This window comes from Dipodomys ordii, unplaced genomic scaffold (assembly GCF_000151885.1).
Source record: "Dipodomys ordii isolate 6190 unplaced genomic scaffold, Dord_2.0 Scaffold122, whole genome shotgun sequence".
NCBI lineage: Eukaryota > Metazoa > Chordata > Mammalia > Rodentia > Heteromyidae > Dipodomys > Dipodomys ordii.
In genome coordinates this window covers 835,234-856,265 of record NW_012267338.1, presented here as the reverse complement: position 1 = coordinate 856,265, position 21,032 = coordinate 835,234, and the positions used below count along the sequence as shown (strand labels likewise).

Here is a 21,032-nt window from a genome sequence, read left to right as displayed (position 1 = left end):
TTTTTTAAACAACCTTTGAAAAATGTACAAACTATTCCTTTTTAAAAAATGGTAAAATTCACACAACATACAATGCATCGTCCTAACCACTGTGGGTTTTTGTTTTTGTTTTGAGAAAAAGTTTTGTTATGAAGCCCAATTTGTAATACTCCTACCTCAGCCTTCGGAGTGCTAGGATTACACATGTGCACCACTGTACTTAATGTGCAAACAGTGCAATTCAAATTGCTGTGCAACCGATCTCCAGAACATTTTTCATCTCACAAAATCCAGGGAACCCTTTCAGAACCTTCCCAAGCAGGGCTGCCCACTGCTCAGCTACAGCGAAATCAGAGCAAGGGACTGTGGAGTGTTCCAGCATGGAGGGGTGACCACAGATAATAGCACTGTAATTCAACCAGGCCCTGGTGGCTCACGCCTGTAATCCTAGCTACTCAGAAGGCTGCGATATGAGGATTGTAGTTCAAAGCCAGCTTGGGCAGGAAAGTCTATGAGACTCTTATCTCCAATTAACCACCAGAAAACCAGAAGTGGTGCTGTGGCTCAAGTGGTAGCGTGTTAGCCTTGAGCTGAAGAGCTGAGGGACAGCACCCAGGCCCAGAGTTCAAGACCCACAATGGACAAAAAAAAAAAAAAGTAGAAATGTAATTCAATGTCAAAGGCTTCAAGGAGCTGAGTGCTAGTAGCTAATGTTTGTAATACTAGCTATTCAGGAGGCTAAGATACAGTAATCTGGGTTCAAAGTCAGCCCAAGCAGGAAAGTCTATAAGATTCTTATCTCCAATTAACTAGCAAAAAGCAAGAAGTTAAGGTGGTAGTTCAAGTATAGACCAGCTTTGAGGCCCTGAGTTCAAGCCCTAGAACAGGTACACATACAAATAAAAGGGAAAAAAAGAATAAAAAGTTTTCAACATAAGCAAATGATACATGTTTGAGAAGCCAAGTATGTTTACCCTGACTTAAACATTATACAACTTATTCATGTACCAAAACATTACACAGAGCACTGTTCATATATAAAAAGAGTTGTCCTCAAGGGTAAACAAATGCATCAGTGGTGCTCACTAGACACTATGTTTAAAATAAACTATCCAACTTGGAGATGAGGATGAGAGGGAAAACCTGGGAGAGAACAAGGGAATGGGTGACATTGTCCAAAAAGAAATGTACTCATTAACCGACTTGGGTAACTGTAACCCCTCTCTACCTCATCTTTAGAATTAACAGTTAAAAAAGAGTTGTCCTGCCGGGTGCTGGTGGCTCACGCCTGTAATCCTAGCTACTCAGGAGGCTAAGATCTGAAGATTGTGGTTCAAAGTCAGCCTGGGCAGGAAAGAGCATGAGACTCCTATCTCTAATAAACCACTAGAAAACCGGAAGTGGCACTGTAGCTCAAGTGGTAGAGCACTCTTGCCTTGAGCTGAAGAGCTGAGGGACAGCGCCCAGGCCCAGAGTTCAAGCCCCACAACCAACAACAACAAAAAAGTGAGTTGTCCTTACTATCTGTAACATTAAAGTATGCTACTGTAACATAGTTATTCTGAAAAACAGTAATCACAGTAGCTATCACTATTATAATAATTGTTCTATGTTGGAGGCCAATAGGGAAGAGAGTGAAAGTCCAGTACAATCAATGGATCCTGACACTCAGCTACTGTCCTCTAGAGGGGGCCCCTCCACTCAGAGACTGGATGTTCAGTGCAGGACACTCACCCCACCCCAAGCAGTACAATCAATACTCACTATGCATTCTGCATGTCCAGAGATAAATGCAAAGGTTTGCCTTACATTTTCCAAGATGAATCTAATACCCACACACTTGATCTTTTTTGTGCCCCCAGAAACTACTAAAATAACTTGGGAATCCCAGTGTTTTGATGTTTAAACCACATCCAAGGTTAACTCTTGAACCTATACAACAGAAAACTCCTAGCCAGACCGAGCATCTTGTTTACTTTGGAAAACCAGGACCCTGCTTTCATAAAACAGGGAGAAGGCTGGGAGGAAGAAGCATCCTCCATGAAGACCTGTGCTTGAAACTAGACAACTCCCAGAGCGCACTTTGTGGCTTCCGCATTGCTATGAATGGATTACACTTAGACAGTGAAAATGAGACCTCAGTATGTAGAAACATGAGCATTTCACCAAAGCAACCCAGAGGTGTTCCTTGCTTCTCTCCCTACCAGAGGTAGCAAGAAAGTCAAACTGAAAGAGGGAGGGAGAGAAAAAGAAGAGAGAGGGAGAGAGAGGGAACTAGGAAGGGAGGGAGAGAGAGGGAGAGGAGAGAGACAGAAAGACTGCTTAAATCAGCATTCTTTGTCCATGGTGTCTTAGCAGCACACAATGACAAAGACAGCAGTTGACTTATTACCCAGGACGTGAGTCATCAAGAATTCAGAATGTGCTAATGAGACATCCAACCTTTGATTGGGACTTTCACTTGGCTTCACTTTTAAGTTTTGCTGTCACAGAATTGTCATAATAGAAAATCGTGTCCATTAAGGAGGTGGCAAAGCCAAAGCACTGTGGTCCCCTGACCTATCTACATCCACAGAAGACAGATGTTGCCCTATAGGGCAGCTTAGTAGAGCACCTCCAGCAGCTCCACCCAGGAACTGGAGCAGGCGCCAGAGCCAGAGACTCCCTGCCAGTATCCTTTACACTGACTGCCTTACTGACATTCACAAGGCCATATTCTACTATACCAACCATATACCACCAACTTACATGGTGGCTAACTTCACAATTCATGTGTGGTATGTTAAGTACGGATGGGAAAGGGGAACAGTGGCTCATGCCTGTAACCCCAGGTACAAAGGAGGCAGAGGCAGGATAAGCACCCTTGGAGGCCAGCCAGAGCAGAAAGGGATAAGAACCCTAACTTAAAGCAAAAAGGGCTGAAGGCATGGCTCAAGCAAGAGGCCTTGAGTTCAATTCCCAATAATGCCTTCCATAGTCTCCCCCAAAGTAAATATTGAATGAGAAATGAAATCAAAGGTTAGAGCTACCATGGAGTCAGTCATGTTGGGTTCACTTTCCTCAGTTTCCCTGGTTGTAATAGGAACAGACAAAAGATGACATCAGACAATCACTGACCTTGTGGAGGGCAGGAGCCAAGACTGGTACCAAGAATCCATTGTAAATGTAATTGACAAGCTGATTTCGGATCAAGGGGTGTGCCACCTAGGACAAATCGAGAAGTCACAGAAAAGTCAGTACAACCTCCCAGCTTTCTTAAATGATTCTCTTTACATCTAGAATTCAAAGAGAAAATCTAATTTGGGGCCATTTATTTGGTAATTAAAGAATAATTCAGATCTCCTACTGCTACATGATTTTTTTTTCAAATGATTTATTTAGTATGAACAGCATGGATCCAAATTCAGGGGAAAATGCTAATTATAGTGAGTTTGTTTGAAGAAGAAGACAGTAAGTAGACCAAACATGTATAAGGACTCATAAAAAAAGGTTAATATGAGTATAATTTTTTGCCCTGATTTCCTTTCTAGGTCCCATCTTATTACTAATTTTTTATTTGTTTTTTTTTTGTATTGGTTCTTATATTCTTTTTGCCCAAGGATAGCACTCTACAACTTGAGCCAGCTCCACTCACAGCTTTTTGGTAGTTCATTAGTGCTAAGAGTCTAATGGACTTTCCTGCTTGGGCTGGCTCTGAACCGCAATCCTCAGATCTCAGCCTCCTGAATAGTTAGGATGACAGAAGTGAGCCACCACCACCCAGCTTTATCACTGATTATTTTTTAAAAGAATTGTCAAAGTTGGCAACTAAATGTACTTATTTGCTAGCAGAAAAGATTTCTCAGTTTTAAGATACATTTCCTGATATTTGGGAGGGATTTAGAAAGCATTTTCTTAAAAAACAATGTTCAAAAGCAGAGAGTAGTATTTAGGGAGGATTGCAGTTTGAGGACAGCCCCAGGAGAAAAGTTGTCAAAACCCCATCTTAACCAATAAGTTGGAATAATGGTTCACATCCATAGTCCCAGATACACAGGAGGGGTAGGTTAAGATGATTAAGGTCCCAGGTTGGCCCCAGGCCAACAAAAACCATAAAAATAAGACCCTAACCAAAAAATAAGAAAAGCAAAAAGGGCTCTGGATATTCCTCAAGTAGGAGAGTACTTGCTACAAAAGCACAGAGCCCTGGGTTAAAACCCTAGTACCACCAAAAGAAAAAAAGAATTATATGGCTTCAATTTCAAAATATAACTCCCTGTTCTTCATCATGTCCATTAACTTTACTTTTCTTTTAAAGAAAGCAATAGTTAAACAATAAAATAAAAAGCAATTTCTCGGGAATGTGGCTAGATGCTTAAATTACTGCTAATCTCTCTCTGTAGACCTGGAGAGGAACTAATAGTACTGCCATCGTTTTTATTCTCCCACTTCCACAAGAAAATGCTGATAGACTGCAATAGTAAAGGAAAAATAATTTAAAATGTAATCCATTTATCTTTTATATAAATAAAACCTCCTCTGACTAAGCAATAAAAATGCAATGGGAACTAAAGTAATTTACATGCACTTTCTTACAGTAGCTATTTCTTTATTTGGTAGATAAATAGATTATAGCTAACATTTTTCACCCTAAAATCACCATAAAATAAAACTGATTTCTTAATAAATCCAATATTAAGGTATATTTTGCTGTATAAAACGTTTTTTGATGAAAGCCCACTACATCCTTAAACATATGTAAAATTTCATTTTTATTGAAAACACGAAATCTGGAGGTAGAAATTGAATCACGAAGCCAAATATACAGAAGTTCAGTGACTATTTTCTTTTCCCCTAAAGCAGGCCAATTTCAAAGTAAATTTAATTCGTGTTGCTAAGAAGATGGTTAACTTCTTCCCAATTCAATTGGGATAACAATATTCTTTATGTAGTATGCACCATTAAGCAAAATAAAGTGTTTTCCTTTGTTGACTCCCTAGAAGACCTTGAAGTAAAAGTGTTATAATTTGGAGTACTTAAAAGCCTAAAAATATCTATTTAATAAGTCAGGCACTGAACTTATTTTTGATGGTTAAGTGGATAATCAAAACAGAATTAACACTTTTTATAGAGAAGATAAAATCTTCTCGGTTTTTTTTTTTCCTCAACTGAAATTTCCCAGAAATCTACAAACTAACGTTTTCACTCTTTGGAGGGCACTGGATGGCTTCTGGTAAACTTATCTAACTATCTACAAGTACAATAGGTTCTAGGCTCTGCTCTGGCTGCCCCAGGGTGGGGCAGGGGGCAGTTGGAGAAAGGGGGTTCGTGGTTTACCTGGATGACTGCATTGCAGAACTCTAGGGAGTTCATGAATTGCACAAGCGACGGCAGCAGCAGCCAGTCGTCCTTCAGAAGGCAGTGCCACTCCTCACCCTTCTCTTCCAGTTTTGTCGGCAGAGAAGAGTAGAGCCCGCTGAGCCCAGTTGCAAGCACCTGCGTTCACAAATAGAAACATTCAGTCCTTCCCAACAGCTCACAAGTGATACCCACTGCTGGTCCAAAGACTAGCCTTCGAGTGTGAGGAGTTAAAAGCATGAGAAACTTATCAGGAAGGAAGGAAGTCATCACCAGGGGAGAGGGGAGAGGGGAGGGGAGAGCCATCCCAGGGGATCGGACGACTCCTCACCAAGTGATGAGGTGGCACATGTGTGCCAGGTGCCATGCTGGACTGGAGTGGGGTGAGTAAAAAGGGTAGACACAAGATGAGTAAAACCCCACCCTGAACCCAAGAACTACCAGAAACAGACCTAGTCATAAACAACTGGGGAAAGTACAGTACACTGAATGCAAGTACAGAGACATATTTTTGTGCAAATACCCTCATCTATAAAGCAGCCTTGAGTTAAGATGTACCAGGACAAATAGGGACCAGAAGAGCTTAATAAGAAAGAGACTTGTAATTCCTTGCGAGTTTAAAGTCATGGCTGATCTGTGCATGTTTACGATTAGAAAGAACTGGGTAGTGGAGGTCAGTTAGATGTGGTAACTGCATTCAAACAGAGCTAGTGGGGCCCGCTGAAGCATCAGCAGGAGGAAAAGAGCAGAAAATACATAAGCCTCACACATAAAGTGGCTATCAGGGCAATCCAACCAACACAACCGGTTATAATCCAAATTCCTGGGGTTTACTACTCCACTTAAGAAAGATAACCCAATTATCCAGTTAGCCAGTGTGGTCATTAAGAGAAGGATGATGCCTCTAATAGAGAAACCCTTAATGCCAATGCTTGCTGATTTTATCTTGTAGAGCATAAGATCAAGGAAAACCATAGATTTCACAGAACTGGGCCCCCCCCACCTGAGTAGGGAGGGGAGCCTTAGCAGCACTTCAGTCATCCTGATTCAGCAGATACATACACAGAAGGAGTGGGAACAACACTGACTGGACACAAGGGAGTTAGCTACACAAGGCAACATTCTAACACAGATCTGAGGCCAAGGTGAGCTCAAACAGGATGAGCACATTCCAGAAAACACAAAGGGGGAGGCCCAGAAAAGAAATACTGACATACTCATTGTCTTATGAGATGAGTGGCAAAGGCTCTAGTGTTGTAAATGTTCAGAACACACAGTAGAATACACACATGTGGGTGGACATAAAGCTCTTGAGACAGGCTTGGAGAGAGGGGGCAGTGGGAATAGCCTTAAAAGTGATGTCTGGCTGGGCACTGATAGCTCACGCCTGTAATCCTAACTACTGAGAAGTCTGAGATCTGAGGATCTTGGTTCAAAGCCAACCGGGCAGGAAAATCTGTGAGACTCTTATCTCCAATGAATCACAGAAAAAGCCAGAAGTGGCACTGTGGCTCAAGTGGCAGAATGCTAGCCTTGAGCAAAAGGAGCTCAAGGACAGTGCCCAGGCCCAGAGTTCAAGCCCCAGGACCAGCAAAAACACACACACACACACACACACAAAAAGTGATGCCTAACCTACTAAACAATAAACAGGAGTCAGAGACAGAAAAAGAGTATAGGGGATTAACAGTACCAGCAGAGGAAACAGACTGTTCAAAAACTTAAAGAAAGGATGGTACCCTCTAGGAGTAAGAAAAGTGCAGAGTCCCAGGTGGGGAAAGAAACAGGCAAGGTAAAAATGAACCTAGAACCCCTGGCGTTCTAGGTTACAATAAAAGGGGCAGTCTGAGAGCCCAGTGGAGAGGCTGATGGATGACTATATGGTTTTGGTGCTCGGGGAAAGCACTCTCAAGCCACACAAATCAGAAAGAGAAGGAGAAGAGGGAAGTTTCCACAGGTGAGGTATGATAAAAGCCATGGAACCTTGACATGAGAATCAGAAAAATCTAAGGGAATATGGGGTCCAGGTATATTCATCTTAGGGAGATGATTTCTAGATTTAATGCCGTCTCCCCTTCCCTTGTCATGCCCATCCAGCATTCTCTGTGTGTCTGTGGTGGTCATCTCTCTGGCTTTCATTAGTTGACTTCATTAGTCTTCTCCATCTCAGGGAAGACCTCCAGTTCCCACTGGAGGTAGGGGTAACACACCTAGCTCTACCACCAGAGTAATGGTGGGAGGTCTTAGCACCGAGGAAGCAGGTAGGGACACAGGAGGAACCAGAAAGGCTGATGGAGATGACATAGGAGCCCAAGGCATAGAATAAAGGGCAGTGAGAGAAATGGACTGACCATCCATTCCAATACTAGAGAAAGCAGACCACATTCGTTCCTCTGTTCTACTGTGAATTATCACTGTTCATTCACTTTTTTTAAAAAGGGGGGAGGGGGACTTGTCTTCAGGCTAGGTACTAAATTCAGGAAATATAAGCAAGATCATTATCTCTTTCACAATCAGGGCATCTGTGGTCCCAGAGGAAGATGCCCCGTATTTAAAGCACTTAACTCCTTGTCAACATACTCAAATCTCTTTAATTCTTCAGATGTGACCCAAATGAGTTACCTGTTCTAAATTAGAAACCTCTGGTAAAAGCAAACAGAGCCCAGAAGTTCTCCTTGAAGAGAAGTCTAATCTCGATGCCACATTTTTTAAATCAATTACATTTGCTAACTCATGCTAAATTAACCACTGAACAAAGGCTTTCATTCTGCATACTCCTGCCTTCTTAACCACTGTGAGGCTTTGAAGATGAATTCATAAAGACAGACTTAATTTGTCTGACTAAAAAGCTGGGAATAACTATTCAGTGTATCAATATAATTAGAGCAACATTAATTTTCAAATTACATACATCAGTGACAGTAATTAAAAATAACACATACCTAATATTCACGTTTTTTAAGTGAGTATTTTGAAAGGGCATGGCTGGGATGGGGAACAGAAAGAAGCATTTCCAGACAATAGAACCCTCCCAGGACAAGAGCGACAGCTGAGGACAGGGAGTCCCAGCTCAGCCTTATCTCTACTAACCCCTCAGAATGACAAAGAAATATGGCAGGGAAATACTCTGCCGAATACAAAGTATTTCCTATTCTTAGGAACAAGATTCTTAGGAACAAGAGCCTCAAATGTTCTAGACAGGTGCTCTATCACTTGAGCCTTGTTCCTCTTGCCCCAAGCCTTGTATGAACTTGCTCATTTTTTCTTAATAGGGTCTCACTTTCTGCCTGGGCCAGCCTCGACTGAAATCCTCCTATTTACTTACACTTTGCTCATAGCTAGGATGCACATCACCATGACATTTTTTTTTAATGGTTTAGATGGAGTTTCACTGAACTCTGTCCCTGGGTGAGTCTTAGACTGATTTCCTGATTACAGGTGTGAACCACAGTACTTAAGCTCCCAAATCTTTACAGCTCTGTATATCCTCCCTTCCTAGGTGATATGCTGAGTTCAGAATCACCCACCCTGATGGCACATAGCTCTAGGACAAATACTGTGGGCCAAGCACAAGCAAAGTTGGTGCTGGATAGAACAGGCAGCAGCTAGACATTAGCAGTGTATCCCTGTGATTCTAGCTACTCAGGAGGCTGGGACCTGGAGGATTGCCATTCAAAGTCAGCCTGAGCAGAAACGCCCAAGAATCTCCATCTCAAAGTAACCAGCAAAATGTTAGACTAAAGGATGGTTCAAATGATAGATCACTAACTGTGAACAAGAAAGCAGAGTGAGAACAGGAGGCTCTGAGGTCAAGCCCTAGTACCAGAAGAGAAAAAGAAGAAGAAAAGAAGATGGAGAAGATGGCTCATCCATCCATAAATGCAAGGTCAATTGCTATCCTAAGGAACGGAGAGAGTGCTGTGGGCCACTAGGGAAAAGTAGAGTAACAAAAGGTCTATAGATAACTTTTTTAGGTTCAAGAGTTTGATAACATAGTAGATTTACTTTTTTATTTTTTAACAGGATTTGAACTGAAGGTCTTGTACTTGCCTGGCAAGACCTCTACTATTTGAGATACACCTCCAGCACTTTTGCTTTTAGGTTATTTTCTGATCCAGTGCCAGGGCTGGTCATGGACCAAGATAATACTATGCCTATTGCGTAGCTGGGATTACAAGCATATATCACCATGCCCAGACACTCATTTCCTCTCTAATTTCAACTTGCAAATGAAATTATAAAAAATTTAAAGATGTACTCAAGACTTAATTAAAAATAAAATGTCCATCCACTATTTTGGCCTTTTTTTCACTCAGACCACACAAAACTTGAAAAACATTCATTCTCAATAGTATTATCCCAATGTTTTTGTTTTTTTTTAATATATCATCTCCCAAGAGCACTCATAGAAAATCCATACACTCATGGATAACAGGAGGCAAAGTACAAAGAACTTCCCTGGCAGCAGCATAGCACGGTGGTGCTGAGACCAGGGTTTGAGTATCTGGTTTTTAGCCAGAGTCTGCCACTGATGAGCAGTTATGAAAACTCTCTAAACTTTAGTTTCTTCATTGAATTGTTGCAAGGATTAAAGAGAGCAATGCATGTGATGATATTAGCCCAATAATTCCACACAGCAATGTTCCCAGGCAGACTCTAAGCACCTTGTTAATTTTAACAAAAACAAAGATTTTTAGCAGATGGCTTTAGTCTGAAGCTAGCAGCAAAACACCTGCCGGAGACCATTTGATATGACTTGCCAAAATAAAAAAAACTCATAAATTTTGGATACAGGATAAATAAATAACTTCCTACCTGCAGCTGTGTACCTAAAGGTCATTTATTTCAACATGCACTTCTTAATTTATGTATAGTGGGCTGTTTCCTGCGCTCGCCAACATGTCCCAAAAGGCATGGGCATAACTACACATATTTGGTTAAAAATACCAAATAACCTAAGATTATTTCATCCCCAGCTATCTTTGGCACCAGGCTGTTCTCTCAGATACCCTTACTCATCTTTACTTAGAGAGAAGAGGCAGCAAAGCCTGTGCTGGCCTCTTCCCATCTACAGTACTTCATAAGGACGAAGTTTGGTAAAGAGGCCCAATTTGCTGAAAGACTCATTACTCTTCCAACGGCCCGATGCTAACAGACTTTGACAATCATAGTAATTAGAGAAAGCTTTCTGTCAATTGTGGCCCTTAGCTGGGTGGTTAATAGAGTATGCTTTTATCTGCACCATAAAGGGGCCTTTTTATTTTAATTATGTGGTCAGATGTAATTATAGAAAACTGGGTACAAATGAGATTATGGGATCTGTCCTGAGGGGCAACTTAACACCATGAAGCTCTTCTTCCACTCCAGCAAATGAGGTCAGCTGGTGATTTTGTTTCCTCCACTTTAATGAACTGTACAACGTTTGCAAACACATTTTTAGATAGCAACAGTTACTCAGTGAAATCTGCCTATAATACTTAGCTGAAAGCTAAATATTAAAGGCATGCCCTATTTAAGTTTTAAATTTTGGAATATGACAAACATACAAAAACCACTAGTACTGAAACCCCTCGGCAATAGCGAACAGATAGCATTTTGTTATAATTTCTTCAGAGCACTCTGCACTCTTTCAAAATACAAAATGTTACAGACTGGGGGTGGAGCTGAGTAGTGGCACTCAGGCGTTGCATGCTCAAGGACTGGGCCTTAATCCAGAGCAAAAGCAACACAACAAATGAATAAAATATTACAAATACAACTAATTCCTACTCCTGACTTTATCTTCCTTCATCCTTCAAACTACAGTCCCAAACACAGTTCTTGTTTTTGTACTTTTAGTGGGTGGTGGGTGGAGGGGCATCTGTCTGTATGTAACCAAGAAATATCAGGCACTACGGTTTTGTGTTCTAAAGCTTGCTGTATGATCACAATGTATGTAACCTTTTGCTACTCAGCATGTCAACTGTGGCCCCTGCACACAACCTACCAGTTGACCCTCACATCTCTATGACAACCACCAAACACATCCACTTCCATTTCTAAATATCCTCTAGGGAACGTACCACCACTGGCCAACATCTTCCCAAATAGAGTTAACTATGAATTTAACCTACCTATGGCAAGTTACCTCCCCAGTTCCAGCAAAACTTACTAAGGGTGTCCCGCACTGTTCTGCAAGGTGTAATGCCATATATATTATGAAGGTTGGTAAAAACAACAGACAATGGAAATGTCACTGAACTGGGAAAATATTAATAGCTGTTGTCCAGGAGCAGAAGGCACAAACCTATAAATCTGTCATTTACACCCTTCTTCAAAGACAGCAGAAACATCAAAAAATCACTCGGAGGCCTAAGAACTCCTGTGAATTTCAAATTGCTTCCAGGATTTTCTGGACTTGATTAGGCCTGGATTACAAGCTATCTCCAAAGAATCCTGCTCACCATACTGTGGACTTAAAAAACACAGAGTAGAGAATTCTTGTTACTGCAAATGTACATTCATTTTTCAAAATAAAATCAATGCTTTGGATCTACAACTAATGGTCATTACCTTGCTGAGACACTAATTTGTGAAACCAGCTGTGAGTTTTTACCACCTGCCTTGACTCACTGGAACAAACTCAACCACAAGAGCTAAGAATTTACAAAGTGCGAGTTTTACAAATCTCTCAGGATATGCTCTTAGAAAAAAAAGAAAAATTAAAATCATTCCCAACCCAATAAAAACACATCGAGAAACAGTAGCACATATCCAATTTCCTCTCGTGGCTTATTTTGAACTGCCAGTGCTCAGCCAAAGAGCCTCTAGGCCTAGATACCTCTGCTCCCTTCAAAGCATTTCTCATAGCTCACAAGAAGAAAGGGGGGAGAACAGTAAGGAGAGGAACTTACAGGACAGAAGTAGGTGTTGTCCACGATGTGATGGGCCACCATGCTGTTCTCGGCAGAGAGAGACATGATAAACAGCAAAGCATCTCGAGCTTGCTGGCCTACTGTCCCCTCACGGTGAATGAAGGGGATCAGGAGAGAGAAGATGAGGAAGTTGGCGGCCCCTTGATCTTCACTGGTGTGGAAAAACAGTTCCAGAATGGATGGATCTTTGGCAAGGATGGAACAGAGCTGATTGAGCAGGACAACCAGCTTGGCCTCCACAGCAGGCGTGGTTGTTCCAGAACAAGAGCTCAGCAGCATCATAAGGGGCTTCAGAATGGGCTTATGGTGTAGCAGGGGCTGGTGGGACTGCGTGACTAACATCTCATACATCTTTAGCTGCTCCATCTTAGTCTCATCAGTGAATTCACGCCTCAAACTCCACAGGAAGAGCTTCTCCATGATGTTCTCTGAGACCACAAATTCCAGAATTGGCCCCATCGCAGCATCCTTGGCTTGCTCTTCAATTAGCAGGAAGAGCATGTGTTCTACATAGTTCTGCACAGCGCTGGCCTCATCTGGGGGGATGGAGCCATATTTTGCCTGTGTGTTCTTCAAGGGGTCATGCTTCTCGAAGATTTTCACAACCTGTAACCAAGTTAAACATTCATCATCCATCAAATGTTTCTCATTCTCTCAAAAAAAAAAAAACACTACCACTCATTTTCACTGAGCCATCACCAAAAATACAAAAACCCTTGGCCACAAGATTTATGTAAGCATTGTAAATTTGTCCCTCCCTTTTTTCCTTCCTTCTTAATTCCTTCCCTCCCTCTCTTGCTCCTTCCTTCCCTTCCTCTCCATTTTTCATAAAATGAAGAGTTAAGCTAAAAAAGAATATACCCAAAGGTACTAATTTACAATAGTTATAACTTGGGGCAACCTAAGAACCTACGAAAATAGCTTGGTGATATGAATTAATTTCTTAGACTATTATTATGAAGACTTGAGAAACATGAAGAAATGTAAGTGAAATTTAGAAGAAAAAAGTTAATGATTTATGGTACCAACATAATTATCAAACATAACATAAAGGGGAAAATATGTGAAAATAATCCTTTTTGTGTTCAAAGGGATAAGTTCTTAAACTTCCTCTAAACTGTTAATGATACAATGTTTTTAAATTTAAAGGTGCATTAAAAAGTACAAGAAAATCTGACTGTTTGTATTCTCCTAGAAATTGAGTTGCTCTGAAGATTTCAGCAGAGCTACATAGCTCCTCACACACCATCCCTCCCTCCTCCACTTTAGTAGGAGCCTTCTCCAACCAAGCATGCAGCAATAGGGAAGAAGAAAGGCAACTGAAACTGAAACTGAAAAGTGAAGGCTCTGAATGCTTCATTTCTTTAAGCCAAAAAAGAAAAAATCGGATAACCAATTACAAAATAAATCCTTAGGAGAAAAGCTTCAAAAGGTAATCCAAGCCAGTTGTCAGTGGCTCATGCCTATAATCTTAGCTACTCAGGAGGCTGAGACTTGAGGATCACAGTATGAAGCCAGCACTGGCAAGAAAAGTCCCTGAGATTCTGATCTCCAATTAATGGCCAAAAAGTTGGAAGGGGAGCTGTGGTAGCCTTAAGCCAAAAAGCTCAGGGAGCGCATCCAGAATTTAAACATCTGAGTTCAAGTCCCTAAAACCAGCACACATGCAAAACAAAAGGTAACCCAACATTTACCTGTAATAAATAAATAAATCCTTAAAGTTTGGAATGATGAAAAGTTTTGAAAATGATGACTATGAATATAGTTAATGCAACTGAATTACACACTTAAAATAGTTATATGGTGTATTATGTTTAATATGCTTCAGTAAAAAATAAATTGTCAGTCATGGGGTTTGAACTCAGGGCCTAGGCACTGTCCATGAGCTCTTTTTGCTCAAGAATAGCATTCTACCACTTTGAGCCACAGCTCTACTTTCAGTTTTCGGGTAGTTACTTGGAGAAAAAAGCCTCATGGGGACTTTCTTGCCCAGGCTGGTTTTGAACCATGATCCTCATATCTCAGTCTCCCAAGTAGCTAGGATTACAGGCATGAGCCACCAGCGCCCAGCTACAAAAATCATTTAAGGGTAAGTTTTTTTTAAATGCTTAAGTAAGTCATGTCATAACCCTGGTGTATTTCTCTCTTACCATGGTAGTCATTTGAATGTTTCTTACCTCTCTCTGGCCACTGATTAGTTATTTCTGTATTTTGGGACCTAGAAATTTAAACAATTATAGACCTCAATTTCTACTTAATTTAATAATGAGATTTAAATAAGAAGTCCATTCATTTTATTCCCTTTAAAAGGCATATACTTGATACTTCACAAATAAGCTACAATTTATCTATGATTTTATCTTTGGTCCGTTTTGCTTTGCTGAATTGCATGCAATGTTTACCTTTGGCAGAACCCTCCTGACCCAGTTCTGTAATGTGCTGCTACATGTTCTGTGTTTAGGTAACAGAATATGTTTAGGTAACAGAATATTTGCAAGACACTGAGGAAGCTGGCAAATATGCAATGCTATGTCAGCATATATAAGCAATGTGGGAAATTTATTCCTTGGGACAAAGCCTAAGGTCTCTACCCTGTCAGAAGTAAGGGGAGAAAATCTCTATGAACCAGATAAGAACATCATGAAAGAATAAATGGATTTCTACAGAATCTATCATTTCTATCAATTTCTACTAGAAAATGAACAAGCTATGTTGCAAATGAAAAGCTCACTCTATGGACTGGGAAGGTGGCTCAGTGGTAGAGTGCTTGCCTGCATGCATGAGGCCCTGGGTTCGATTCCCCAGCACCACATAAGCAAAAAGAAAAGAAGCCAGAAGTGGCACTGTGGCTCAAGTGGTAAAGCGCTAGCCTTGAGCTGAAGAGCTGAGGGACAGTGCTCAGGCCCAGAGTTCAGGCCCCACAACTGGACCCCCCCCAAAAAAGAAAAGACAAGTTCACTCCACATCCTGGAGTTGGCATTTTTCATGATGAAGGCTTTCAATGTCCAGGTATACAAGAAGAATATGGCCCAGAGACTGGGGTCCCCAGAGCAGCCACTAGACATCCAATTCTTTGCCAGATTCCTGCCTCCAGAGTCTGCCCACTTTCCCATATCTCTGCTCAACCCTGCAGAACTTTTTGCACACCTGGAAGCCTCGCTGGCAGCAGAGACCCTGGGACCTGGCTGAGCCTTTCCCTTTGGTTCAGGACCTTCCCAGCATCTCAGAGCAGAACTGCAGTACCTTACTTGCGCCACAGGGGTCTCCCACTTCAACACTGCACTCTCCAGCTCTCAACGTCCCTACAATTCCACATGTCCCGTTTACTTGTGAGAGCTACCTTTACAGCTAGACCTTCAAGTAAAAATGTATGTACTTTTAGACTGTCCAAACAGTCTAAAACGAGGATTGTACCTTATATATTGAAAAAGGTATGGCAAATTACCTCAGTTTTTCTGGAAAACAATCTGATAATATATAACATAAGTTATGAAATTGTTCCTCCCCTTTGACTTTTAATCTGATCTTAGGTACTGGTGACTCACAACTATAATCCTAGCTACTCAGGAGGCTAAGACCTAAGGACTGCAGTTCAAAGCCAGCCCAAGCAGGGAAGTCCATTAGATTCTTATCTCCAATTAATCACCAAAAAAGCCAGAAGTAGAGCTGTGGCTCAAGTGGTAGAGCACTATCCTTGAGGAAGGAAAGCACCCAAACAACACCCAGACCCTGAGTTCAAGCCCCAAGGGACCAGTACAAAAATGAGGTTCATATCAATAGGTTCTAACAATAAAATTATTACCCAAATAACAAGAATATTAATAAAAATATTATCTCACCATACAAAGCAACTATTGCTGTTACAAACCTCTACTTGAGGTAAGTTCAACATATCAGAAAGAGATGCATGATTAGAAATAAATCTGAAGGTCTGAGAGGATGGCTGAAGTGGTAAGCACCTGCCTAGCTGAAGACCGAGTTCAAACCCCAGTACCACCACCAAAAAACAAGGGAAAAATTGAAACTGGAAAAAAAATATTTTTAAGGTTAATTAGTTTTTTTTCTTGTTAGTTGCTCTAATTTTCTAACATAATTAAAGTAAAAGTAAGCAAAATGGTTTTGTAGTATCTAAAAAAGGACCCCAAAAAACTGAGTTAAAAAGAATTACTGAAAAATCTCTTAATTCTCAGAAATTCCCAGGCAATATCAGTTTATAAATATACATGTTGGTACTATATGCAATATTTATTGTATACCTAATGTGTAATATACAGAAAAAAACATTTACATGTCCATAAATCACACTTTTCTCATAAACTAGCCTTCCTTACTACTTAGCACTCTTCCAGGCCTGCTATGAGAAATCTTAAAGAGAACTGAGAATTTTACTCAGGCATCAAACTGCTTAGCACTTCTAAACTGAAGTATCTTACTCCTCCTTGTAGTCCCTCCTCTGTGCTATTTCTGGGTAAATAGCAGAGAAATGTGAGAACAGAGTTCTAACAGCCCTCACACAGGGAAGGGTTGTTGATCCCAAGCCCTGGCCACTGGTTTTACTGCCTAGAAGATGGGTGTGTTACAACAAAGGGCTTGAGTCACTGAGCACACAGTGCTCCACAAGGTGCTGATTGAACCCAGTTACCACATATCCTGAACCTGCTCCTCAGGTATCAGGGCCCTCCCAGGCCACCTCCCCTTTCCTTTTAGGCCCACACACCCATGACCTGATTTTCAAGTGGGCTCTAAAGGCCTCATCCTGGCACTGGTCCTAACTTGGCAGGGAATAGCTCAGACACTTCCTGGCTGGAACCCAGCCTGCACCAAAATGCTGAAGTGATTCTACATGGATGTCCAAATTCTTCCACCTGAATGGTGTCACAATTCTTGCAGTTCCTGGAAATTGACTCCTTATGTAACTTCTCTTTTCCTTCACTGCCCTCAAACTCCCATCAAACCGTGGTAGCCCTGTTTCCCTGATTTCTGCTTGCTGCCTCATGTCATCCATTTGCCATCTCTGACTGACAATCCAACGGGTGCTGAGATTCCATGCTGTACACAGAGCCTCCTACAGGCCTGGCCCTGCCTGTGCGCCTCCAATCTTAATTTCTCATTCTTGTCTCGGATTTTCCAACCCTTGATTCTCCACTGTATTATTATCAGGGATTCATTTCAGGAGAAATGAATAAGGCTGCAGGGATTTAGTAGATGAGAGCGTGAAAACAAGCAAAATATGCACTATAAACATTTTCACTTTGTTATGCACTATAAACAAGTTCACTTTGTTAAGCTGAAAATATCAAAACTCATCAGTACATAATAACACACATGTTAATTAAGAAAACTAATTGAGATCAGAAATTGTAACAACATTAATGCTGATCATGAATGGGTATTTGATCATCGATACACTTTAATAAATATAGGCATGTGTGTGCATGTATGTACATGCATGTGCATATCATGGGTCACATTTAGAGCCAAATTACTACAATCTTACAAAGAAGCATACATAAATCAACAATGTGAACAATGGTATAAAAATTACCATCAGATCAAAATAGCTAAATTTAAACTAGTTTCACAGCCATTTTCTCTACAATTATAACGATTAATGTGGATAAATATAATTAACAGATGATATATTTCTTTCTTAAGCATTCTTTCATAATGCTCCTTATCTTTATTCCTAATAATGACCCTTGTCAGAGATAATGAGCCTTAAGTTTAAACAGTTACAAATCTTAAATAGGAAATAATAGAAGGTTCACAGTAATCACATAGTAGCTAGCAAAGGACTTTCCGTCATAATAAACACTTATGTTTCTCTGTTAGATTTACTTTGATATCATCTCACTATTGTTCTATGTCTTATATACAACCTGGTATCAAGTGACCAGTTATACTACTTTGTGAGAGCCTAGTTATTTCAGGAAAGTCACCTGACTACAACCCATACCTCCAAATCCTTTGGAATGATAGTTTAAAGTAGAATTATGGAAAACAAGTTACTAAGGAACATTTCCATCACACAGAAGAGTGATTTTAGCTGTGCTTGGCCAAATTCTACTTATGTACCCAGGATTTAGCTGTCCTAGGGCACATTCCACTTAATGTACCTAGGATTTAGCTGTCCTAGGCCAAATTCCACTTAATGTACCAAATAACTACAAGAAAAGTATGTTTCCATCCAGTCCAGTTTCTGGGCTCAATTCAGTTTGGAACATTCCTTGCATACCTGTCTCCATAGGGGGAATGGACCTCACCAAGTCATTTATTTTTCCTATCAAGGAGACAACACAGCTTATGAACTTGTCCCAGTGGTTTAAAGTCAGCTTTAGTCCTGAGCATCAGAAACTTGTCTAACTCTGAGATGAAACAGGAAAAAGGAGGAGCTATAGACAGACACAAGAGTGACCTAAGTAATAACATTCCAAGGAACACTACCTTTAATCACAGCAAAAAAACAAAAACAAAAAACAACCTAATCAAAGAGTCTGCAGTAGTAGAACTGCTGACATTTCTATAGACTCAACTACTTTGTGGTGTAACAGAAGCCCTCATCAATGCCTTAGGCCCTTCACCTTAAGAGGAAGAGCTTTTGTTTTATTTTCAACTTGCAAAATTTGGTGTTACCTGTAGAGTTGGTGTGACAGATACACATTTTTAAATGTTAACAAATAAAAGCTTCCTAAGATAGTCAGAAGAGTAATCAAAGTTCTCTAACAATGTCTCAACTTTCATCTCTCCAAGGCTTTTTTCCCCTGTCATTTACTCTACCGCAAGGCAAGTATCAAAAGAACAAAGATGAGCATGGCAAGTGAATAAGATTCAAATACATGTGACAACTCTACATCTAGATACCATGTGCTCTTCAACAGATTCAGGCTATGTCAAAATCTATGCAAGATGCTGTAAATAAAACATATTATACTTTGCACTATTGTGAGAAGACATTTGACCTAGATGGTTCCAAGCAATCTAGATGGTTCCATTTATTTTCCCATCCTAATTCTCTCTGAAATGAAAAAGATAACTAAATCCACCACTTTTTCCTCATCTATCACCACTACTGTATTCTTTTTTTTCTTGAGACAGAGCCTGACAATATAGTCCAGGCTGAGCTCAAACTCAAGGACTTTAGGTCTCAGTGCTAAGATTACAGGCATATACCACCAAGCCCAGTCCTCTGATTTTTTTTAACCTAATCCCTATGTTCTTGTAGCTCTAAGGACAGACACTATTAGTATTCAGCGCTTGAAAGAAGTATAGAGAAAGGTCTATGAAATCACAAAATAACAAGTGGTTAGTGCATACAGCAATTTATTAATTGCTTGGTAAGCCAATGCTCCTTTCTAATTTTACCTTCCTCCATTTTGAAAATGCAAAGTCACAAATATAAGAGATAAAAACAATATACTATATTATAAACTGTTCATAAAAGTGACTATAAAAATTAAACATATACATATATATACTATTTCTGATCAATGAATTCAAACCAAATCCAAAGAACTTCCTAGAAGCAAACTATGCAATGTCTTCAAAATAGTATCTGAAGCTATTTCCTATATCTCTCAGATCTTCTACCACTGAGCCACCTTCCCAGCCCGTCTCTCAAATCTTCTGCAGTTGCATTTCTTATTTTCTGCCTTTCAATTCAACAGTTCATTAAACATCTATAATATGTCACACTCAGTTCTTAACACTGAAAATGTAGATAAATTACTAATGGTGCTAATCTGGAGGCACTCACAGTGAAGTTGGAAAGAAGATAATGTACCCATAATTGCAATAAAAGGTGACTGGTTTAACAGTGAAAGAAAACTCAGGGTGAAGTTGCAACACAGAGTGGAAGCATAAAAGACAGCAGGAAAAGGCTTCCATAGGAAATGAAGTTTAAAACAGTTCTGGAGAAAGAAAAGCATTTAGCCAAGCAGCAGAATACTCAGGCAGAAACAAGAGCAAGTGCTAAGGCAAAGAGGCATGAAACCAGGGAGTAGGTGGCCAGAAACTCTAAGCAGCTTTGTATTTCTCATGACTAAATGAGACGTAGGAGTGAAAAAAGGGCATAAAGAACTCTGTGTGCCAACAGGGCCTGTGGGTGGCCAGATGCACTGGAAGGTACAACAAAAGGGACAACCTAGAAAGGTCTTGGTTTTAGATTCACTGCAACGTAAGTGACAAGGTGGCCATTCAGAAGGTGTGAGGAAGTACAAGCAGGTGCTATTTCCTAACCACATTCTTCAGTCACTTACCAGGAATGCAGTTACTCCTGAATGCCTACTCCAGAACTATTCTGGGGCTGCCAGAGGTCACTGGACCAGGGAACAATTCGGAAATTCAAAGTACCTCTGGAACTATCTATGTCTATCTCCTGGTAAGCTCCAGAGTCACAATCTGCTTTGAATATGATCCTAGCTAGTTAGACAACTCCTCTGACAGCGACATGGTGCTTGAGACAAAATACTATAACTAGAAGGGCAAAATTTGGGCCAGAGGCTATCTTCCATCTATGACCACTCCAAAACAGATGTTACTGATAAACAGCAGAACAGAATCAGTCAAATGCAGGTCAGTTGTGTTGTATTTTTCACTCAAGGGCCCTATCAGAGAACTCTGAGTCATACAGACTTTGGTACCTTCATTTCCTCTCATTATCACACATAAAAGCATTGCTCTACTCAGCTAATAGACACTTCAATAAATAAAATGTTGCCATCTTGTCTTGTCTTTGCCACATTTCTGATCTTACATCCCTTCTGGGATTTCTAGGATTTTCTCAGGAAAGCAGCAACTGCAATT

At 40.5% G+C, this 21,032-nt stretch overlaps 1 protein-coding gene across 1 annotated transcript in view; it reads right to left on the bottom strand.

Moving 5' to 3' along the window:
• Positions 1-21,032, bottom strand: part of Fam160a1 (family with sequence similarity 160, member A1) — a 172,462-nt gene that overhangs the window by 43,962 nt on the left and 107,468 nt on the right. Inside the window, exons 5-7 of the mRNA XM_013029759.1 lie at positions 12,210-12,836; positions 5,296-5,454; positions 3,097-3,183 (exon numbers count right to left, since the gene is read on the bottom strand). Of these exons, the coding sequence (XP_012885213.1) occupies positions 3,097-3,183; positions 5,296-5,454; positions 12,210-12,836 (873 nt within the window). The remainder of the gene's footprint in view (positions 1-3,096; positions 3,184-5,295; positions 5,455-12,209; positions 12,837-21,032) is intronic.